The sequence below is a fragment of the Talpa occidentalis genome, unplaced genomic scaffold (assembly GCF_014898055.3).
Source record: "Talpa occidentalis isolate TD23 unplaced genomic scaffold, MPIMG_talOcc4v2.1 talOcc4.4, whole genome shotgun sequence".
In the NCBI taxonomy this organism is placed as follows: domain Eukaryota; kingdom Metazoa; phylum Chordata; class Mammalia; order Eulipotyphla; family Talpidae; genus Talpa; species Talpa occidentalis.
This window is the reverse complement of record NW_023604295.1, coordinates 86,500,658-86,525,790: the sequence shown is the minus strand read 5'-3', so window position 1 is coordinate 86,525,790 and position 25,133 is coordinate 86,500,658. Positions and strand designations below refer to the sequence as shown.

Genomic DNA, 25,133 nt, shown 5'->3' with positions numbered 1-25,133 from the left:
TTAGTTGGATCCCTGGCCAGCCAGGGAGTTACTCACATGGCACAGCACTCTCCTGTCTTGCCACTGCTCCCCTCAGCAATGTATTTCAGTCAGTCTGCCTGTTCTCTTCCCCACTCTGTCTCTGGTGAATCCTCTCATCCCCTGCACCTCAGGCCTGTACCCCAGTTCTTGTATGCATAAATAAACAAATCTTTAAAAAATAAAACAACCCCCCCCCCAAAGCCCTCCAAAAGTAAACTGTCTCACAGAATAGTGAAGAAAAGAACAAAACTCCACAGTCCCAAAGTAGCTTTTGTAATGCTGAATCAATAAAAAATTACTACACATCCAAAGTAGTAGGAAAATGTGAATCATAACCAGGAGAAAACCAATAAATAGAAACCACCCAGAAATGACTAAGATAGTGGAATTAGCAAGGTTTAAAAAGTTTTTATACATATTCATAATTTCACACACACACATATACAAACACACACAAGTACTTAAAAAAAAAACACCACCACAATGATGTCAAATGGTGGTATTAAACAAGAAAAAAATAGAGCTTCTAGCAATGAAGCAATACAATAGTTACATGAATAATTCACTGGAGGAGCTTAACACTGGTAAAAATATGAACTTGAAGATACAGCAAAAGAAACTGAATTACAGAAAACAAAAAAGATTGAACACATCAGCATAGCTTCAAGACCTGGTGAACAATATTACGAAAAATCATTTTTGAGTAGAGTCTCAAGGGGATAGGGAGAAGAAAATATTTGAAAAATAACAGTGAAAAATGTTCCAACATTTTTACTTTAGTTTTATTGAGATATAATTCATATTATACTATTCACTCACTTAAAGTATAAAATTTGATGTTTTTTAATATAGTGGGAGGCTTGTACAACAATCAGTACAGCCTAATTTTTGGAATAGTTTTTTTCTTCCCTAAAACAGACCCCTTCGGTCACCATAGTCCATCTTAGAAAGCTCTCACCATCTGAAAGAAAGCCATGCCTTATTGCTATCACCTTATTCTTTCATTCCCTCAGCCCTAACCCACTACTAATCTATGTTCTGTCTCTATGGATTCGACTAATGTGGATATTTCATATAAACTGCCCAGAAATTTACATAATTTAACTATATATGGTACTTCATATACCATATCAGAATCATATGTGATCATATAATATTTTGTGAATAATTACACTTAACATAATGTTTTCAAAGTTCATTTTTGTTAAGGCGTATGTTAGCATTTCATTTCTTTTTATTACTGAATACTATTTCCTTGTAAGAATATATCAATTTTTATTTCATCAGTAAATAGACATTTGATTTGTTTCCTTTTGGCTATTAAGAATATCGGATGGTTTCACTTATAGGAGGAATGTAGAGGAAACAAATAAGGGATCAGGGGGAAAATAATCATAATAAATTAAAAATCAAAATCAATAGGCAACTGTAAATCAGAGATATTCTGCAGGAGAGAAAGAGGTGAAGGAGCAAAATGGGAGGGAAGAGCACAAGGGACTATGGTGGTGATGCACGGGTGAATTGGTGGTGGGAATTCCAGGGGGACTACACCTGAGAGGAGAAAGCATGCATTGTACAAGAATGATGTGAAATATATATAAATAAAAAAAATAATGCTGCTGTAAATATTTGTGTACAGTTTCTTAATTTTTTTGGTATGGAAATGTGTTTTCAATGGTCTGTGTATATACTTCGGAGGGGATTTAATGGATCATATGTTAATACTACATTTAATATTTCAAGGAAATCAGGCAAGATTCCAAAGAGATTATATCATTTCAAATTCCCACTAGCAGTATATTAGTATTCCAATTTCTCTGTATTCTCACCAACATTTGTTATTTTAACCAAATTTTGGTCTGTCACTTTAGTGGTTTTGAAATAGTAATTCAATGTGGTAGTTGTTTGTACTTTTTGATAGCTATTAATGTTGAACATTGTTTCATGTGTTAATTGGTCATTTTATGACTTCCTTGGAGGAGTGTATATTCAGATATTTTGTCCATTTTTAATGGAATTATTTGTTTTGTTATTACTGTCTTGAAAGAGTTCTTTATACTGGACTTTTATCAGAAATATGATTGCAAATATTTTCTCCTATGGGGGAAGGTTGTATTTTTATTTTCATAATGATGCACTTTGAGGCACACTTTTTAAACATTAATGAAATCTATGCTATCTTTTTGTTGTTATTATTAATTTTGCTTTTGGTGTTATATCTGAAAAACCACTGCATAATTCACAATCATCAAGATTTATTCCTGTGTTTTCTTGTAAGTGCTTATCCAGTTTATCTATTATTATCTATCTATTTTATTGTTACACATGGTGACTCTGCTCCACCTCTCATTCCTAGCATATAGTAGTGAAATTCCCAAGAATTCAGGACAAAGAAAGAATACTGATGCTGTCAAGGGGGCAGGCAGATAAACGATAAAGTTACCCCCATAAAGCTAACATCAGACTTCTCTGAAGAAACACTGCAAGCAATGAGAAAATGGAATGACATGTTCCAAAATGGCAAAGAGAACAACTGTCATCCAAGAATACTCTATCCTGCAAGATTCACCTTCAGATATGAAGAAGCAATAAAGTATTTTCAGACATGGACTAGCTCAAGGAGTTTTCAAATATAAACCATCTCTCCCAGAAATATTGAAATGAGCTTATACACTGAAATTAAAAAGAAAAACATGCACAAAGAGGGCCTCCCTGGTGGCGCAGTGGTTGAGCGCTGGGTTGCGAAGCTGCCCACAGCCTCTGCAGTGCCGCTTTGATCCCCGGTTGCTCCCCGGCCACTGGAGGAGGGTCCCACATGGTGCGCAGACCTCTCCTGCCGCCCGCTGCTCCCCTTAGCAGTGTACTTCGGTCTTTCTGCCTGCTCTGCTCCCTGCTCTGGCTCTGGTGAATTCTCTCACCCTCCTGCACTTCTGACTGTACCCAGTGCTTGTATAAATAAATAAATAAATCTTGAAAAAAAAAATTAAAAAAAAAAAAAAGAAAGAAAAACATGCACAAAGAATTGAATAAAGAATTGAAGAATTCTTTGGTCTCACTCATAGCAGGAATCTAGAAAACTTAAATAAGGGACCAGGAAAATGAATAACTATAAGAAAGTGAAAATCAAAATCAACAAAAAACTATGAACCAGAGACACTTTTTGGGGGGTGGGGGGCGGGAAGGGAAGGATTGGGGTCAGAATGGGGCTTTTGCAATTGTATGGGGGAATATAAAAATAAAATTTATTATTTAAAAAAAAAAAAAACTATGAGAGGCATATTCTCATGGAAAAAAAAAAAAAGAATTGAAGAATTCTTTATTTACCCACAAAATTATATGTCAACTCACAAAAGTTAAGAATAAATTGGCAGCAAAACTTAAGAATAAACTGGACTATCACATAAAAATAATCACTTTAAACATAAATGATCTGAATTCACCAATTTAAAGACACTGAGAATCTAGATGGACCAGGAAACAGAATCCAACCTTCTTCTGTCTCCAGGAGACACATCTAAACTCCGAAAAACAGGTAAAGACTCAACATAAAAGGATTGGAAAACGATCAAATAAGCAAATGGTACTCTAAGGAAGGCAAGGACTGTTATACTTATATAAGAAAAACTGGATTTACAGTTCTAAGAGGTAATAAGAGACAGGGAGGGACATTATATAATGATTAAGGGAATGATACATCAACAAGACATAACAATCATCAATGTTTATGCAGCAAATGAAATAGCACCAAAATATTTTAGGCAATTACTATCAACTCTGAAAACAAACACTGGAAAAAAACACATTTGTGGAAGCAGACTTCAACAACCCACTCTCACCAATGGACAGATAAGCAGACAAAAAATAAACAATAGCCTTAAATAGAGAATTAAATCTCATAGACACATCAGGGCACTGCACTCCCAAAAAGCAACACACATTTTTCTCAAGCATGCATGGGACACTTTCCAGAATAGACTATATTCTGGGACACAATAAATATCAACAAATTCTCAAATATTGAAATCATACCCAAAATCTTCTTAGACCACAGAGGTATCAAATTAGAAATCGCCTATCAAAAGAAAGCAGGGAAATATTTTAATATCTAGAAAATGAATGACACACTATTGAGAGACCACTGGATTAGAGAGGAACTTAAAAAATTAACTCAAGACAAATAAGCACACAACCATCCAAAATTTATGGGATGCAGAAAAAGCAGTACTAAGAGGGAAATATAGCAATACATGCCCACTTCAAGAAACAGCTCAAATAAATAATCTTCTCTCTCAACTTGAGGAATTAGAAAAAGAACAAACAAATCCAAGAGTCAGAAACAGAAATAATAAAAATCAAAGTAGAAGTAAATGAGATAGCAATTAAAAAGACAATCCAAAAGAGTAACAAAACCAAAACTTGGTTCTTTGAAAAAATAAACAAAATAACCAAACCTTTAGTAAGCTTCACAAACAAAACAAAGGAGAAATCTCAAACAGCATCAAAGACAACAGGTTAGAAATCACAACAGATGCTGCAGAGATCTAGAGGATAATTAGTGACTGCTATGATATCTCTATGTGAAAAAATTCAATCATCTAGAAGTGATGGAAAAATTACTAGAATTATTCAATCATCTGAGACAGACTAGAGAAGAAATATAAACCCTGAACAAACCAATCACAAGCAAGGAAATTGAAACAGTAATCAAAACTCTCCCAGAACACAAGAGTTTAGACTAGATGACTTCACAAGTGAAGCCTTTCAAAGATGAACTAATACTTATCATGCTCAAATTCATCCAAAAAAATGAAAAAAAGAGGTACATTTGCAAATACTTTTTATGGGGCCAACATTAATACCAAAATTAAACAAGGACAACACAAAAAAGGAAAATTATAAACCAATCTCCCTAACGAACAAGATGAAAATTATAAACCAATCTCCCTAACGAACAAGATAAAAAACCTAGCAAGCTGAATCCAACAATGCATCAAAAGGATCATACCTTAACATAATAAAAATCATTTAAAACAAACCCATAGCAAAATATCATTTTTCAATGGTGAAAACTGAGATCTTTTCCATCAAGATCTGGTAGAAGACAAGGGTGTCTACTCTCACCATTATTATTTAACATAGTATTGCAAGTTCTAACTAAAGCAATTAGATAATAAATAGCAGTAAAAGGAATCAATGTTGGCAAAGAAGTGGTAAAGCTACCATTATTTGCACATGACATGATATTATATGCAGAGAACCTTCAAGATTCAAACTAATTGGATGTGCCATGTTGTGGCAACATAGACAGAGCTTGTAGGGATAATGCTAAGTGGAATAAGTCAGAAGGAGATAGCTCAATATTGGATGGTGTCACTAATACGTGGAATGTAAAGTAAACTAAGAGTCAGTAAAGACAAACTTAAAAACTAAACTTTGATAGCTGACTACAGAACTGAAGCACCAAGATAGAGCAGGGTGAGGGAAGGGATGAAAATAAAAAGGGAAGAAAGCCACAATGGTCTGTAGTGGCTGAATATGGGTGAGTTGGTGGTGGTTGCACTATGGTGGTCATACCTGATTGGAGTATTCAAATATCACTTTGATTAAAAATAAATAAAATTTAAAAAATAAAAATTAATAAAATAATGAAAATAAAATTAAACTAATAAAGTCATTTCCCCCTAGAAGAATACTAAACTTTAGAATCAGAGTAAAATAATGGATTGAGCTTAAAAAAGTTTCAAGTTACCAAATATCTGGAGGTTAATAATTGCCAGAGTTTCCTATCTCATTTGTTTAAACCTTTAACTCAAGCAAGTTTATATTTAGGCTGCCATTTATGACTTCAGGCTTAACACAAACAACTCCATATTGGGCCTGTTTCTTTGTACTATTAGCCAAAAACTTTGAAATCAAGTCAGTCACCCTCATGAATACAATTCTGATCAAAACAAACTGAAATATAGAATGAAAGTGTTAGCAAGTAGAAGGAGGAATACCCCAGGATCTCCAAACTTGCATGCTCTAAAGGGGTGTTACCATCTGCCACATAGACACAAAGCATGCTCTTAGTGCAAAAGAACTCTCTATTACTGTGTAATAGAGAGAAGAAAGCATAATAGTTTTCCAATAAAACACCCAAAGTTACCCAACCCTTTGTGGGTCAATGTCTAGTCAAATAGGGTTGGCCCCGAGTGGGTCTGCTGAGGCCTGAAAACTTGCCACAAGCCCAACACAGCTTGGGGTGGGGAACTGGGTAAAGATCCAGGTAAGTCAGGGAGCACAATCAAAATGCAAGTCTTCATAAAGGCTGCAGTGCCAGTTCGATTCCCTGCCGGCCAGGGAGAGGCCCACACAGCGTGGCAGACCTCTCCTGGCTCGCCCGCTGCTCCCCTCAGCAGTGTCCTCAGTCCATCTGCCTGTACTGTTCCCCTCTCTTCTCTGGTGAATTCTCTCACCCCAAACCTCTGGCCTGTACCCCAGTTCTTGTATAAATAAATAAATCTTTAAAAAAAACAAGATCACTTAAATTTTCATTTTAAAATTTGTCCATGTGTACTAGCTTTAAGTTCAGATTGAGAGGAACCCCTGCCCCCACATTTTCCCTCTTAACCCCCGCTGTGGACTACCATTTGCCTTCTTTACTTCATCCTTATGTCTTCATTCCTCCTCCTTTTCCTGTATTCTCTCCTTGTAATACTTCTCTTAATCCTCATTCTCTGCTGTTTGCTTCCTTTCTTTCACCCACACTTTCTCATTCCTTCTTAACTTTTTTCTTCCAGCTTGGGACACCATTCCTTCTATTTTCTCTCTTCCTTCCAATGAGCACAATGATACTTCCTTAAAGACTACTCTTATTTCCTTTCCATGTCCCTTCTCTGTTCCTCATAACTCCTGTCCTGTCTTTTCTCCTTATGAAAATGGGTGCATCTTAAATTCCAAAGGCTATCTCTCTCTATTGGGAAGTACTCCCATCTAAGGAACCTTCTATCTTGGTTAATTTCCTCCTTATATCTGGAGTAAGCTGCCCAATGAAAGGCACATTAATCATCTGAGCATTTTCTGGCACATCTGGATCCATTTCTGTGTAAGACTAAAAGTTTGAATAAGCCTTTCATGAAACTCAAAGGGATATTCATTGGCCTTTTGCTGGAGCTGCTGGATCTTACCAAACCTATGGCTTAAGCATTCCTTGCATCAGTCCTAATGATAAGCACATCTTATACTATTCTAGCCTTTACATTCCATCATCACTGGGGTTCCATTAGGGTCTATCATTGGGACAAATTTTTCTGGTTGCAGGGTTTCTCAGTCCTCCTTGTGGGGATGATGAGCCTTTTTACTAGCCTTTCCTAAAACCATTTTATGATCATGTGACTTTAACAGCATATGTAACATGGATTTTATGTTCACCCAGGTAGGCCAATGAGAGGCAGAATAGGTGCTAACAAGTTAGTTGTACTTTTAAGATCCCACGAGTATGGAGGGAGAGAATTTCTCCAATACAGGAGGTCCTTGGTGGAAAAGGAAGTGTACTGGCAGGTTGCCCATGTTTGTTCAATCAACCCACTGGGTGGTGAGGTGGGAATTTTACTAGCCCAGGGTAGTTCATTTGGCTAGATTGGATGCTCTGTCTGGTATGAGGAGAAATCATTCTGTTGGAGGAACAGTATGTCCTGAATCAACTCCACCCACTGATGTTTCATGGACTCCATGCCCACCTCCAAGCCTAAGTGATCTCAGGTGCTGAGGATTACAATTCCCATCACACCATGAATCTGCTTTCTGAATGGGGGATTACAGGGAACTAAGGGTGGACTTAAGTAGCCAGGCTTATTATTAAACTGAACACATGCAGGCTTGTACTTTCTTAGTTTTCCCTCCTTTCAATCTGCACCCAGGCTCTCAGCTCAGACAATATTACTGGCAGGACACATTGACCAATTAATCTGTTTTCTCCCTCTTATTTCCCTTGTAAATAAACCTTTTATTAACTGTTCTCTGAGTGCCTGATTTTTAGTCTTGTCTTGAGTTCTTAAGCTAGCTGTTGAGGACTCACACCCAGGTCACCCCATTTTCCCTTGAGGTTGCTCCATCACAATTCCAGTTCTCTCCTGAGAGGGCCTTCAGGCCTTTAGAATTCTCTGCAGCCTACCCAGCAGGGTTTCTGTCCTCTTGAAAGGGATTCTTCATTGATCGGTTCAAAATATCCAGTGATTTCCTCCTCCTCCTTTCACTGCTGTCAGGGTAAGGGGGAAGCTCTTTCATTCTTTGTGCCATCAAATGGGTCTCTATTTTAAATTTAGTTTTAGAGGGTTCACAGAATTTATCTAAACAGGTTCTCAAAGTAGAAGTTTCACCTTTCTTTGAAAATGCTTAAACACACCTGTAGAAAATGCTTAAACACACCTCTGAGAAGCCCCTCAGATGAAGTCCTAAGTTGGAAGTTGACATTGGGCCCACAGTATCAGAAAGGTAAATATTCCTGGTCTGCTCTGTTATTCTTTAGAATTTACAATTATGTAAATTCTCCCTTTGTATGTTATTGAAAATTGATTGTTTTCCTTTGTTAGGCCATCGGATGCTAGTTTGATTACTTGTCCCAGCCAAGAAAAACCCATAGGGGTACAGGATGGTTTCCTTTGCACTCTGACTCCTTTGACATCAGCCAGATTGACTTTTCCTCATAAGCTTTATAACCAAATGAAACTGAAGAAAACCATATCCAAGAGACTTCTATACTACTTTAAGATTCAAGTCTATCTATTTTTTTTAAAACAGTTATATCTGGAAAAACTAACATTTTAAAAGTGTTTTCTTCACTGTCAGCTTATACAATGTTACTGTATGACAAATTTATGGGTAAAAGAGATTAAGCTTTTTAAAATTTTTATGTGTAAAATTGTATAGGAAAAACCCACCAATGAAGTAGGTTATTCAAAATTGAGGTTGCCTAAAACAGAATATGGAAAAACAAACTGATATTTAAAATCTATGGCATACCCCAATTCACATTTGGAATATATATGCTCAAAATAAGATTTATCATTATTGTTATTTTTAACAACTCAATCTCTTAAACGGACATAACTATCTTGAAATATGACTCTAATAGGTAGGTAGATAGATGGAGATATATTTTGATTGAACATATTTTAACTTTTTAAAATGATTTATTTACGCACACAAGAACTGGGGTACAAGTCAAAAAGATGTGTTGTGGGAGGTGAGAGGATTCACCAGAGACAGAGCAGGGAGCAGAACAGCAGATTGACTAAAATACACTGCTGAGGGGAGCAGTGGGTGAGACAGGAGAGGTCTGCTGTGCCATGTGGGACACCCCCTAAACATTTTAATTTTTAATAAATTAAAAAAATAAGACACACTCTGTTATTGAAATAAGTTACATGTAATGAATGATCATTTTAAAAGTAAAGATACTTATAAATAATATTCTGGGATTAAACATAAAGCCACATGGTAAAAGCTGTCATCTTATTATCCTGCCAGGGCCTTATTCTGTATTTAGTATGGACTCAGTATTCCCAAAATAGTATATAATGATGTACAAAATCATATTTCAGTTAAGATTAGATTCTACTATGATTGTTAAATGTCATAATATATTATTTTTTCAGTGTTTTATCAATACATGCCAATAATATTTCTTTATCACTTGAAAAAAAGCAAAAGTTCACTTATCAATGGAAAAGGAAAGGCATAAATACAATGAAAGAGACAACTAGCATTAACCAAGATTTGAGTCTGAAAACCTTTTTTTTTTTTAAAGAAAAGGTGTTTTTTTTTTTTTTAAAGATTTATTTATTTATTTTTTTTAAATTTTTTTTAATAGAGGCATGTTTTTATTTATTTATTTGTTTGTTTGTTTGTTTTGTTTATACATGCACTGGGTACAGTCAGAAGCGCAGGAGGGTGAGAGAATTCACCAGAGCCAGAGCGGGGAGCAGAGCAGGCAGAAGGACCGAAGTACACTGCTGAGTGGAGCAGCGGGCGGCAGGAGAGGTCTGCGCGCCATGTGGGATTCTCCTCCGGTGGCCGGGGAGCAGCCGGGGATCGAACTGGCGCCGCAGAGGCCGCGGGCAGCTTCGCAACCCAGCGTTCAACCGCTGCGCCACCGGGGAGGCCCCTAAAGATTTATTTTTATACAAGAGCTGGGGTACAGGCCAGAGGCGCAGGAGGGTGAGAGGATTCACCAGAGACAGAGTGGGGAGCAGAACAGGCAGACAGACCAAAATACACTGCTGAGGGGAGCAGTGGGCAAGACAGGAGAGGTCTGCTGCACCATGTGGGAATCACCCTGGCTGGCTGGGAATTGAACTCTCGCTGCAGAGGCTGCAGACAGCTTCACAGTGCTGCACTCAACCCGCTGTGCCACCGAGGAGGCCCTCTATGAATCTCTTTTTTACAAACAGTGGAGATTACCAAGCGTGAAAATGAGAAAATAAAATAAAATTCTCTGCATTAGCACAAGTCCTGAAGAGTAAATTAACTAAAAGTTAACCAAAAAAAAGATGGTGAATCAATTAATACCAAGAACCCTGTTCAGCTCTCAGACTTCCCCATGCCCAAGTGCTCATTTCCCTCCCATTGTTCCTTACTCTTTCACAGTTGGCTCTTAGGAAAAGTGTGATTTAGTACTTCCTGCTAGTGGAGAATGGTGGCAAGGCTTACCCTCTCTCATGCACATGAACATCACCTTTGGAAAGCAGCACCAGGGCTCAACACCGCTCTTCTACTCCCAAAAAAGGAACTGAGAAGTCTAGGCACTCAGAAGAGGTAAGCTGGAGACTTTAAGGATGTATTTAAGGTTCTCAACTTCCAGCTGTCAATTCTGCTTTCTGCCCAGAAGCAACTTTATCATTGAGCAGAAGATACTGTGCTGGGCTTTTGTTACATATCCAGCAACATCCCTCCTTTTCCCCTGTATCAACGGGGAATATGTAAATTCCATGTTCTTTTGCAAGTGGCACCTGCATTATTTGCTACTGAGAGGCCCCTGCCTGAGGCTCATGGCAGCCATCATTGCCGCTGGCAGGAGTGGGGTAAACACAAGATGGCATTTTCCTGGTATTCTTAAACCCTAAAGTGAGACTCAGTGCTTTACAAGGGTGTTATTATCAGGGCTTCTTGGGATTCTTTCACTTCTGAAGTTCCTGAGAGACAGCAATGGGATTTCTTGACCTTCACTTCTCCAGCTTTTGGGATGGTTTTGAAAGCATCTAATTCTTTCCTGCTTTCTGTTTTCCTGATAGAACTCTGATTGATGTCATTTTTTTTTTTGCTCATTCTCCAATATTACAAAAGTGAGTTAATGATTACTTTTCATACCAAGAATGGAAACCAGTGATGACGTAGGATGTGTTCCAAACTTACAGAAAGCATATTTTCTTGCATTTCCTAATCACTGTGTGCACGTTTCCTGAAATCTTGCACACCCTTTCCACTCCAAACTCAACAAAACAACATTAGCACCATCATTCTTAAATATTTTCATTTATTTTAGCTATTATTGTTGTTATTGTATCTTGTTCTACACCAGAATTGTGACAAAGGGCTATTAGTTTTAGAGAAAGTGAAGAAAGGTAGGAAGGTTGCTTTAATTTTTCCCAAATATGACTGGAGGGAAAATTCACACATCCTTCGAGTTTATGAAACAATCTCCGAATCTTTATTAAAATGGCCAACAGAAGAAGGTCATCCCTGCTCAGGTACCGGAGAACTGGAATCTCCTCAGGATGTGGCAGCTTTTCAGTTAAGAGAAAGAGAAGGAAAGTTCAGGGTCCAGTAGCAGAAATGGTGACCGCAGAACCCAGGAGGTGGGACTAAGTGAGTACAAGTACTGCCTGGGGGTTGGATCCCCTCTTGACTAGTTATCTGTGAACCGGGCCTGTGGTGTTACTCTAATCTGGATGAGGAATGAGCTGAAATGCTTTCAGATCTGAAAGACTAGGCCAGACCAGGCCAAACAGAATTTGGATACTTTTAAATATTTACAATTTATTCAAGTAGTTTAACCAGCACATAGTGAAGGGAGCACAAAGCTGGTGCAAACACTCTCCCTTCCCTGGAAAGTACCCAGTAGGGGAGAGCATGATGAGTGCGAGCCTGGGGCTGGGAGAGCCGTCTTTCTCTGAGAATGCAGCACCTGAGCTGGGTTTTCAGGGAGAACAGGAAGACTAAAACTCCTTTCCTTCTTCCAAAACTAGCTCCTCCTTCCAGGAGGCTATTCCACATTAACTTCTCCAAGACTCTGCCTAGATCTTTCCTCCCAAGCCCCTTACTTCCTCACAGCCTTTGCTGAGTCAAGGTTGTTTCCTTGAAGCTGCAAGAAGATGAATAGATCTATAAGGACAGTCTTTCTTGAGGTATTTCCAGTTTGTGCCTCAGGACCAACTTTGGAAGAACATTTAGCCTCAATGGTACTGGCTAAATTCAAGTTGATCTGTTAGTGGACAGGCAGAGGGGCACCAGATAATTTGAGCCCTTATACTCCCCAGCAACCGAAGGCAAATTATGTGGCTTTTTGGCTGGGTTTTATAGTATTTGGATCCTAAGTTTGGATTAATAGCAAACCCTTCTATGACATTCTCAAAGGCCTGGACTCCAAACCTTTGTCTTGGATTCTAGAATGTCAAAGAGCTTTTGATGAAATAAAGGAAAATCTGATTTCAGTACCAGTGTTAGGGTTACCAGACCTCAGGAAGCTATTCACACTCTGCATGAGAGACAGGGAGTACGCCTGGGAATGACAGTCCAATTGTTAGGACCAGAAATGCTGCCCATTGCATATCTGTCCGAACAACTGGACCACACCACTGAGGGATGGCCTCCAGGTATGGTAGCTGCCACTTGTGGCCGTCTACAGGGGGCAGAGAAATTAATTTTAGATAGCCCATCATTGTGTATGAGCCACATCAGGTTTTAACACTGTTAGAGCAGAAATGTGGATTTTGGTTGACTCTGTGCAAATGGGGAAATATTAAGCAAGTATATTAGATAATCCTAATATGAAGTTGCAAATTACTAATTCTGTAAATCGAGCTACACTGCTTCCAAGCAATGTAGAAGGACTTAATGATGAAACGTAATCCATAACTGTTTGGAAACCACTGAAAGTGTATTATCAGCCAACCAGATTTGATTGACCAGTTCCTGCCGGATCCAGAGCGGGAGCTAGTTATAATGGCAGCAGTTCCGTGAAACAAGGACATCAATGTTCAGGAAATGCTGTGGTAACACTTCAGGACACCATAGAAGCCAAGACCCTTCCAGCAGGAACATCAGCATGGATGGCTGAGCCCTGGAAATCTCTAAAGGTAAGGGGGCCAATGTATTTACTGACTTGAAGGGCACTTTTATGATTACCCACATGCATGGAGCCATTTGGAAAGAGAGGGGACTTCTTAAGGCCAGCAACAAAGATGTTAAGCACTAATCTTGGCCATGTTGAATGCAGTAGCTTTCCATCAGCCATCACAGGGATGCATTGTCCTGGCCATCCAAGGGATGGGTCTGAAGTTGCAAAGGGCAATAAAACAGCTGATTGTGTAGCTCAGGCCACTGCCTGTTAACCTGTTCTCCAAGGTGCACTCACCCCTCTCGTGGACCTAATTTGGTATGTTCCTGAATATACTGAACGAGATGAAGAGAGCGCTAGTAAATGGGGATTTACTAATTTTGACTCCACCTGCTCTTAGGATGGTACTCCTCCCAGAGGCCCTAGTGCATCTAGTGTTGAAACATCTACATAGGGGAATCGAATCCACTATGGGAGAGATACCTCACTAGAGTCTGTGCACCCATATTTAAAGGGTCCATATTTGCACAGAATAGCTCAACAAATCACCCAACATTGCCAAATATGTGCCAAGAATAACCTCAAGACTGACTTGTACCCTAATGCCAATGGGGTTCAATATCAGGGTAAGTGTCCTCTTGAGGACTGGCAAGTAGACTTTACTCAAATGTCTAGAACTACTGCAACCATAAATATATACTCATTTTTTTGTGCACACCTTAACAGGATAGGTGGAAGTGTTGCCCACCAAGACAGAAATAGTTTCAGAGGTCGCTAAACAGCCGTTAAAGGAGTTAACACCTCACTTTGGACTGCCTAACTCTACTCAGAGTGACAATGGACCTGCATTTGTCTCTGAAGTCACTCAGACAGTAAATAATCCCTTACAGATTATTTGAAAACTACATGCTTCATGGAGACCACAATATTCTGGACAAACCAAAAAAATGAATGATACCCTGAAGAAGACTTTGACAAAACTATGCCAAGAGACACACCTGTGTAGGGATCAGATATTGTCCATTGCCCACCTTTGGATAAGAGTGGCACCTAGAAGTAGGCTACAACTCAATGCTTTTGAAATTGTGTTTGGGAGATCCTTTCAAGCCTCAGTTCTGAATGTTACACCCGAAATAGAACAAGATTGCAGGATCAAATAATATGTAAAACATATCCAGGAGATTTGGGCAGTAACTCACAACTTGGCATATTCTAGAATCTCTATGCCTATGGATGAACCATTGCATCCTTTCAGACCTGGAGATCAGGACTTGTTCTAGACCTGGCAGAGTGGAGATGCCCAAGTCCAACTGTCAGATAAATGGTGGGGTAAGCATGACAATTTACTAACTACTCACACTTTTTTAAAACTTGCAGGCACGAAGTCCTGGGTACCTGATTCCAGAGTTAAGAAAGCCCCAGAAGGTGCTGACTCAGAGACCAACACCCACTGGTCTTGTGAACCCATTGAGGAGCTGAGATATTTGTTCAAGAAAAAATCCAAAAAGTTAAATAATTTTTTTCCTATTCTTTCAGCTACAGTAGCAGGATACCCCAGGATTCACTTCCTAGAAAACCTTGAGATCATGAAGGTGGTAGTTGCTTTAACTAAAGTTTTCCTTTCAAAGCTTAAGGTATGTGAAATGGCATCTGGAACCATGCAACTTCTGTTGGCAACACTCCGTTTTTAAATAACTTAGTATTGATTACATGGAAAGACCTTGTCTTGACTGGTATTTTTTAACTTTTGATTTTTTTCAACTTTTACTTTTTTGGCCTTTTTTTTTTTTTTTTTTTTTTTTGGTGGGGGGGACCCTATTAGCGAGTTTGCAGTAGAATAAGATATTCCTTATGGGATAATGATAAATATGAGAACTGCCTGTGTCTATATGTTGTATGTCTGTTTGTCTTCCCCTTTGTGTCTAATTGTCTTGTCCTTTAGAGGTTGTAAAATTGGTATAGATGTGGCCATAGACTTTTTGAGCTAGGAGACATAATGGAAACTGGTACAAGTATTTCTGGAGACATAATTTGGGATTTCTTTTGACTAAAAGGAAATAATTTGTAATTGAATGGATAATAGGAACTAATTGGTAGACTAAAAGGTTGTTTTGAAATATGTGTTTATAAGGTTGTATTGGTTATAATTTCTTTTCTCTCCTATATGGGGGATTGATGTTGGGTCTGTAATGCCCTTTTGTGAGGCAAAATGGGAGTTGGAAGAATTTAAGTTTTTTTTTTTTTTTAAAGAAAGGACTCCAGTCATGAGACCTAAATAAAAGGTTATGGTTTGACTGTAAACATTGCACTACTGAGCTTTTCTGGAAATTTCCTAGAAATTGAATTTTTTTTTTTTGCTGTTGTTGTTTTTTAATATTTATGACAAAACTTCCCAGAAATCTAATTTGAAGAAAAAATTTGGTTGTCTTTCATTTGATTGATCAGAGGAAATTTTATGGAACCTCAGTAGAACTCCACTCCATAAAATTTCTCCCATTCCTTATGGGAAAGGCATTAGATAAATTTGAGCTATTTGGTATTTATTGGTAAGTTGGAACTGGAAAGGAAGCAGTGTCTCATATATATATATATATGAACATTACTCTTCTAAAATTTATACAAAACATTTTAGGTGTCTGGTATGTAAATTTTATCAATTTAGTTTTTTGTTCTATAATATTGTTATAATGTTGAACAAATTTCCTTATCTATTATGGTATCAGATTTAATTTTGGTTATTTCAAAGTTTGACATCTGTAGAAACTGCTTGCAAAGAAATTAATGGAGAAAGACCTCAACTCATTCCAGCTGATGGAACCTGACAGTGAGAATTTCCTACAAAGAACTGAATGGACTATTGGTAATAGACATGAGTTTTGATAAACTTTTCTTTGACATAATACAGGTTACTTTTGGTATTGTTTTTCTTGTGACTCGAGGAAAATTTCTTATTTTGACTGACTAGGATCTGCAGCAATGTTACATTTTTGTAAGCAGAACTAAATTGGATTTGCATTTTCTCTCTCCTTGATGCCATCATAGTATGAAAAAAATGGTAATAATTTTTATTACTCATTGCAATGGTCTATTTTTGCATAATTTCAATAGGGAATTTTGTCTCCTTGAACTAGAGAATTGGAAACATGTGGCTTTGATTGAAATTCTTTCAGAAGTTAAATTTGAGCTAAGCCATCAAGAGGATAATGTATTACTTCACTTGTAGGGTTCCAAAACTCTAACAAAGGCTTGCCTCCATTGGCAGGACTGGAAAACCCTAGGAGAAAGAGACCTCTTCCTCAAGAAAAGGAAATCCTGGGTGGAGTCTGGTAAGACTGTGGCCTTCTTCTGCAGCCTGTACAGACTGGAATTGAGAGGTCACTCAAATCACATAGGGAGTATTCCAACAAAGCCAACTAAGTTGCTGCTTGGTTATTCTGCCCTGTGACTTTATACAAAAGTAGGTAAAATGGGTTGGAAGCAGTTTTAGTTTGTAATAGTATTTTGCTCTGCTATTGGATAGAGTTGGGATGAAGATGGAGAGAAAGGGATTTTAAACATGCAGAAGCAATTTTAAGATTCATCTTATTTTTTTCTTTTTCTGAGGATTTTTTCCTTTCTGCCATTACTTGCCATTTTGTTTGATTAAGGTCTTTATATATATATATATATATATTATTTATTTATATATAAATAAATATATATATATATTTTTCATTTTGCCTTGAACTATTTTCCAGAAATGGAGGACTTTGCACACTGGCTATAAATGGACAATGCCTAGTGACTGATGGTTGTCTTTCTCTTTTTTTTAAGTTTGGAATTTTTTTTTTTATTTTATATATTTTTTTACATCATTTTTCATTTTTGCCCAATGTATGCATTTTCATCTTGGTTATAGTCCCCATACAATTCCCACCCCCCTTGTTTTGACCCTAATCCCTCCTTCCCCTTCCCGCCGCCCCCCTCCCCCGTAATGTGAATCTAGTTTACAGTTGCTTGTTGATTTTGATTTTTACTTTATTATAATTAGTCTTTTTCCCAGTCCCTTATTTAGGTTTTCTAAATTCCTGCTATGAGTGAGATCATCTGGTATTTTTTTTTCTCTTTCTGATTTATTTCGCAGAGCATGATCCCTTTTAATGCTGGAAAAGACTGCTATCTGAGGCTGTATCCCAGCACCCACACATTTGAACTTCATTGCTATAGAAATAGTGGCAAAATCTGAAAGGAGGAAATCATTGGGGGAACAATATGTCCTGAATGGACTCCACCCAGTGATGTTTTATGGACTCATACCCCCCCTCCATGCCAATGAGGTGAGGATTACAAATGCCATCATGCCATGAATGTGCCATGACTCTTGACTTCCTGAAGGAGGGAAGAGTTACTAAGGGGGAAGATATGCAGCCACGTGGGCCTGGAGCAGGGGTTTGGTTTTGTCTACCTTCAGTATGCACCCAGGCACCCCAGCTCAGACAGCTAAGGGCTTTCTATTCTAGCATAGAGAAAAAGAAAAAAATACAAATCCTGAAACTAAACCCCAAAGCAGCAGCACACTAAGTCATAGGGTGAACACTCAGTAAATGATACTTGAATTCAGCTCTGAAATAAAAGGAACTAGAAGCAATTAGTAAGGTTGCCTTAATTCCATACGAAACTTTTTTACTGCATTCCAAAATTTTTAGTGGATGATACATTGCATACAAGTATATATAAGTAATAGCACCAAAAACATTGTTACTTCTTATTCTAAATGCTTTCAACTGTTTTTAAAAATGTACCTACCTTCACTTTGGTTCCAACACTGATTCTTGCCTGTTGGCCCATTGCTAGAAAAGTAATTGAAATCTTGTCTTGTTCTAGGATTCGAACTCCAACATAATGGTTTAAAGCCAGAAAGACAGGCTTAAATGAAACAAAAGGTAAGGATGCAACAGAACTTGACCAATTCCAAGCCCTTATCCTGTTGCCAGCTTGGTCTGAATATTGACCTCCCAAGATATTGATGTATACCCTGGGCAGAAAGGAAATTAGAAATTACAAATAGTAACATTAGATTTCAATGCCAAAATAAGCCCTGCTACTTGTTAAGCAAGGGGAGTAACAATTTATGTTAACCAATAGTACATGACTGGTAGGAAACCTCAGGTAACATTAGGAATGACTGAATTCTATATTAACTTAAAGTACTGGGTACAATTCAAGACCTAATAATAAAAAAAGGGTCCATATGATGAAACTAGTATGGTAAAGGTGTCTGGAAAATTATATGCAGGGAAGAAAGCGAGAAAGTAAGTAAGATTTAGTTTGAGAAGGAGATGCAGGTGAGCGGGCTATGCTTAAAAATAGGGAGAAGACCAGGGCTTAGATTTTTTCCCATGTTAAAATGAAGACTAATGGGTATGAATTCGGGAGAAGGCAAATTTGTCTCAACACAAGAGTGCTTTCTTCTAATAGTACCCAGCAACTTGTAGGCAGAAGTCCCTCCAGGAGGCTTCTCATTAGGGGTTGGATGAGCAGTAGAGGCCCAGGGAAGATTTTTGACATCTCTGTAAAGGAGAAGAGCACTGTGACAGAGCAGAAGGTGGAACTCAGACAGCCCAATCTCTTAGTATTGCCAGTGCCACATTTTACTACATTGCATAAAAATTTAGTCTTGCACCGCCTCAATCTGTTACACTGATGATTGTTACTTAATTATCTCCTGTTTTCTCACCTTCTTCCCTGTTGGATCACCATCCCCTTCTTAAGGAGAGAGAATATGCAGAGTTTTGGGTACTTAGAAAGTTGGATTAATTTTATAATGAGTCATTTTTAAAAGAATTCAATGAATTTTCTTTGAGGGCTTTCCACAGTTTTATTTCCCCAGTGTTGACTAGAAGTACTAATTTAATAGCAAAGTACAAATGGAAACTTGAGCTGATTATCTTATTGCATCTGTGAAGGGCTGATTTAGTTTTATCTTGAGATGTGGGTAAAATAATATTTGATTAAAATTATCTAGATAAACTAGTGATTTAGAAAAATAAACATGCTTTGAGTTTATACAACATATTATGTAGTGATAAAGATTCAGGGTGTGCTTTCAAGTCGCTTCACTTCTCCCCATAAGGCAACAAGGAGAAAATATAAGAGAATTAAAGAGTTATGTTAGAGGGTCCAGGAGTTCAGTTGGTGGTTCATGAGACTTCACAGGCAAGGGCAAATTAAAATAGTGCCCACCTAATGTAAAACAGATTTACTATTGAATCCTGAAGAATAAGTAGAAATTCTCCAATATACATTATGGTAAGGGATTTACTAGTGCTTTGTATTAAAAAAAGCAAATAGCTCCCTGTGTCCTATTTTTCTCATGATTGGAAAAGTCTCCAAACTTTGTCAAGTATTGACAGAGTTTCTCAAGATGAGATTATTACACTTGTAAACATTTAAAGGGGGAGAATAACTCTGAGATAGCTCAAAAAGTTCAAATTGTATTTGAAATTAGAAACAAAATTTCACTCTTAGGTTAAGTGAAATAACATCAAGTAATAGAGATTACGAGCTTGTAGATCAAAATGAGATCATGATCTTAATTTCTCTAAAGATTTTATTTTTTTGTAATTGTTGATAGGAAGATTAATAGGAATATATCAAAAATAACAACACAGTATAGTAGCTATCGGAAAAATTTCTATAGATGAAAAAGTATGACATTTTCAGGTTTCTAGAGGCCACATGGATTCATACCCCTTATCTTTAGGAAGACCATATAATTTACTTAGAATTTTTTTCTATATTGAAATTATATAGTTCATATTTTCTTACTATTTATAGAACAATTATGTCATTTTTATCACAGAATTCCAAAACCAAAGTGGCAGCAGGGGGACCCTAGAAGCTTACCAGACATTTCCATTTGGATGATAGCAGGAACTTCTGCCAGAAGAATTAAGCACTGCGAGAATTGCAGGGCTTGTGGGTGTGTCTTCTTGGATAACACAAGTGAAACCACTTATCTTGTTGGGCACTCGAATGATAGCTAGATTTCCAGATGGGTAACTGAGATTAGATAAGGTCATCTGAATTATTCTAATGGTCCTTCTCTATTCTGGGTATATTTGATTTATGAGGGAGTACTTTGAAACGATAAAGCATTTTGAAAATGGAATCTATTACAAAGGATTTTATGCTTTTTATGTGGCACAAAATATATTTAGAGACACGAAAATCCTCTAAAAATACTAGCAAATGAAATCTAGCAACATATGAAAAGGATTCTGGGCCTCCCTGGTGGCGCAGTGGGTTGAGCGCAGCGCTATGAAGCTGTCCACAGACTCTGCCAACACGGGTTCTATTCCCGGCTGGCCAGGGAGATACCCACATGACACAGCAGAGACCTCTCCTGTCTCTCCTGCTGCTCCCCTCAGCAGTGTTTTTGATCATCTGCCTGTTCTGCTCCCGGCTCTGTCTCTGGTGAATTCTCTCACCCTCCCGGCCTCTGGCCATACCCCATTTCTTATATAAATAAATCAATCTTAAAAAAAAGAAAAAAGAAAAGGATTCTATATTCATGATAAAGTGGAGTTTATCCCAGGAGTTCAAGTTTGGTTTAAGATCTGAAAAATCAATTAATGAAATATAATGTATTATTAGAATAAACAGGAAAAAAAAAAAAGCAAGAACATCTCAATAGACACTGAAAAAGCATTTGAAAAACCCCAGAACCTTTCATGATGAGATTCAGGGAACCTCCACAACCTGATAAACAAAAAATCCACAGTTAAAATCATACTAATGGTGAAAGATGGTTGCTTTTCCACTAAGATAAGAAAAAGCTCTCCAATCTCACCACTTCTGTTCAACATTACACTGGAGGTTCTAGTGAGGGAAATTTTTTTTTTTTACAATACATAATTAAAAAAAATTTTTTTAAACAATATTTGCTTTCCCCCACCCCCTGATGAGGGAAATTTAATGAAAAGAAATAAAATGGAAGATGGGAAAATATCTCTATTTACAGATGGCATGCTTTTGTATGGAGAAAATCCTAAGCAATTCAATCACAGAGGCTATATTAAAACTGAAAAATGAGTGTGGCAGAGTTATGGGTTACAAGATCAATATATGCACATAAACTGCATTTCCATATACTAGAAATGGAAATTCTGAAAATGAAAATAAAGCCATTTAGTGCCATCAAAAATTAATATATATTGAGCATAACTCTCTGTCAACACTCAGTCTTAACCAACACTAATCAGAAGTCCAGAGAGAAAGGAATAAACTCTAATGATTCTAATTCTGAATCATTTTGAAAATCAGTTACAGACATTAAGAGAATTAAGAAAGATTAAAGTCAGGACATGAAATAATAACGAATAACAAAAGTTGGAGAAGTTATTTAAAATGTATTGATATAATTAAAATAAAATCTATACTCTTTCTCATTGGATGTAGGAAACCAACACTTCACTATACTTCCTATGCCATGAAAGTAATTTTTCTAGTTTGTTATTGGGATTTGATTAAACAGGAAACTGATTAAAAAATGACTTTCTCACATAAAGTGAAGCCTTCATTTCACAAAAAGTCCTTTCAACGTTATTTGGTTTTTCTTTAACCTTCCCATGAGATATTAAATGAACTTTATGTTAAAATAACAAATAGCTTAGCCATTAGGCAAAAATTCAAGTAATCAATAACTTATTGTTCCATAAAATGCATACTAAATTTTTATATTAAAAAAATAACATCCTGCTCATGGATGTGTAAACTTGAGCAGATTCCTGAGGGAAGGACAAAACAAAGCAATTAAAATATCCATAATTTCTTATCTAGAATTTCTATCTCTAGATATTGAATTCAAGGAAATAAATGATAAGCATGGAAAGCAAAGAATGCACAAAGCTGTTCATTTAGCTGTTGTATACAGTATAGAGCAAACAAAAATATAAAACTATCTTTGTTTAATAAGGAGGAGAATCCATTAGATGAATTATAGTACATCCCTATAAATTAAATATTTACATGATTTTAAAATGCTGTTACTTTCTTACATTTATTGCGTATTTTATACTCAAAAATTATTATATAAAATTATTACGTAAAGCTAGCGAGTTGTAAAATATGAATAACTAGATGAAGAACTGACTTAAAGGACTATATGTATAAGCTCAATGAAAAAGGTGTAGGACAAAATATATTAAAAGATGTGAACTTTTTTTTCTGAGGCAGGATTTGGGGTAATATTTTTTTCTTGGTTATTTTTATTTTTCTGATAGGATAAAGTTATTAAAATTAACTCATTGAAAGGATACAATATTTGTGTTGTCCCATCTGGAAATGATGTTAGAAACTTGCTCCCATTTTTATAGTGCTTCTCGAAGAGTTCATTCCTCATGATCTATACACCGCAGAAAATAAAAGGACACTTAACTGCATCGGATACCTATATCAAGTATGACAACAAAGGAAATCCTTTGCTTGCTAAACAGTGAGACAAAACATTTCTTAATTAAAGTTTTTGTTGGGCCTCCCCTAGTGGTGCAGTGGTTGAGCACTGGGCTGAGAAGCTGCCTGCAGCCTCTGCAATGCCCGGTTTGATCCCCGGCCACCGTCGAGGGTCCCACATGGCGTGACAGACCTCTCCTGTGTGCCCACTGCTCCCCTCAGCAGTGTATTTCGTCAGTCTAACTGTTCTGTTCCCTGCTCTAGCTCTGGTGAATCCTCTCACCCTCTGGTGCTTCTGACTGTACCCAGTGCTTGTATAAATAAATAAATAAATCTTTAAAAAAAAAAAATAAAATAAATAAAGTTTTTGTTACTGCTTTGGAGAAACAGTAATCCTTTGGAATCATTAAAGATTGTCACTACCTAGCCTATGCAGATAACTTGAAAAAATTTTCCAGCAGAACTCTCATATTACATACTTGTTTGAAGGAACTGTTTGTTGTTTTTACTTTATACAATATTACTATATAAACAAAACAAGATAAAAAGCAACCCTAGTGCTATGTGAATATTCTAGATCTTGATTGTCAAGCGGTTACATAACTTTGTCAAAATGCATAAAACCATACATCTAAAAAACCTGAACTTTACTATATATAAATTATACTTGAATAAACCTGACTTTAAACTCCTGTTGAAGTTCATTTTGGCAAAATATTAGTGGAGGATGGGAAGATGAAGAAAAAAATACAGGGAGATACTCCTTATTTATCCCCAAGTTTAACTGTATTATATGCAATATTCAATAGAGAAACACTGTACTCAGCAATATTTTACAACAAACTAAAGATTCACTTTAATTCTATTTATTCCTAATCTTGTTCTGTAATAAAATGGATACAAGAAACCCTGGGCCATCTAAATTTTAATGTAAATGTCATTTATTTTGGAAAATAATATATATTTCACTGAAAAAATCATGAAATGTGAAATTCATTCAGATAAATGTTAAAATGCTATTTTCTTTTTTCAAAGATTTATTTATTCATGCATATAAGAACCTGGGTACAGGCCAGATGTGTGGAAGAGTGAGAGGATTCACCAGAGACAGAGTGAGAAACAAAACAGGCAGCCTGACCAAAACACACTGCTGAGGAGAGCAGTGGGTGAGAGAGGAGAGGTCTGTCGTGCCATATGGGTATCTTGCCGGCCGCACTACAGAGGTTGCAGACAGCTTCACAGCGCTGCCTGCACCACCAGGGGAGGCCCTAAAATGCTATTTTCTTAAGTGAGTAACTATGTTATCACCATCCAGGTCATGAAATTAAACAATTGTAATAAACCCTGAATCCATCCCAAAGTCAATATCCTTTTCTTCTAGACATAACCACTAATCTGATTTCATAATTTCTTTGCTTTTCTTTATAATTGCATTTCTAAACAACATAGTTTAACTGACTGACATTATTTTATGTTTTCTATTTGTACTCTATTATTTGTCTTCTTTCCCCTTATCCTTTCCTGTCTTCTTGGGAGTATTTAAGTCATTTTAATTTTTGTTCTACCTTTGCTAGTTTGAAGTTAAACCCTTTGCTTCCATTATTTTCTGATCACCCTAGAAATTTCAGCTAGCAGACTTAATTTATCTGTCTGCAGTTAAGCTTTGTTTTTGCCCTTCTGCCAAACCAAGGACTTCAAAACACTTAAATTGCTTTTAGCCTTCTTCCCAAATCATGTACTATTTTGTCATGCATTTTTATCCTATGCTGTTTTTTTTTGAAACTCCACAAACATTACTATTATTGTTTTATCAGCCATCTTCTAATTTTATCCATATATACCATATACCACTTTCTTTGCTCTTCATCTTTCTCAGAGTATCCAGCTACCCAAAGAACATTCTTTAGAATTTCCTTTAGTGAGGACTAGTGACAAACTCTCCCTCCCTCTTATTTTCTGCCAGACAATGTCTTTTGGGTGCACAGTTTTTTGAAAGACGTTTGAATTGAATATGCACTTCTAGATTAACCACTATTTTCTTTTAGCACACTAAAGCTATTCCACCATATTATAGTTTCCACCACTGCTGTTGGTAGGTAATTTGATAGTCTAACTTGACTCCTTTAAGTGTAAACTGAACATTTTTCAACTGCTGCTCTTCAGATTTTGGTTTTCTGAATTTCACTATGATGTAGATATATAGAATTTAAAAAATTCATCCTGCTTGTGATTCATCGGACTTCTTCAATTTATGAATTGGTCGCATCTATCAGTTCTGGATAATTATCATTTATTATCTCTTCAAATACTGCTTCTGCCTGATTATATTCCCCTCTCCTAGGATTTTGAATAAATATATTTT

At 36.9% G+C, this 25,133-nt stretch overlaps 1 protein-coding gene across 1 annotated transcript in view; it reads right to left on the bottom strand.

The window, feature by feature from the left end:
* Window positions 1–222: 222 nt before the first annotated feature.
* The window catches only part of ERICH6 (glutamate rich 6), a 58,600-nt gene continuing 33,689 nt past the window's right edge, over window positions 223–25,133 (bottom strand). The window contains exons 12-15 of the mRNA XM_054701117.1: window positions 22,639–22,724; window positions 20,225–20,380; window positions 18,125–18,353; window positions 223–691 (exon numbers count right to left, since the gene is read on the bottom strand). Coding sequence (XP_054557092.1) covers window positions 674–691; window positions 18,125–18,353; window positions 20,225–20,380; window positions 22,639–22,724 — 489 coding nt within the window. The 3' untranslated portion in view covers window positions 223–673. The remainder of the gene's footprint in view (window positions 692–18,124; window positions 18,354–20,224; window positions 20,381–22,638; window positions 22,725–25,133) is intronic.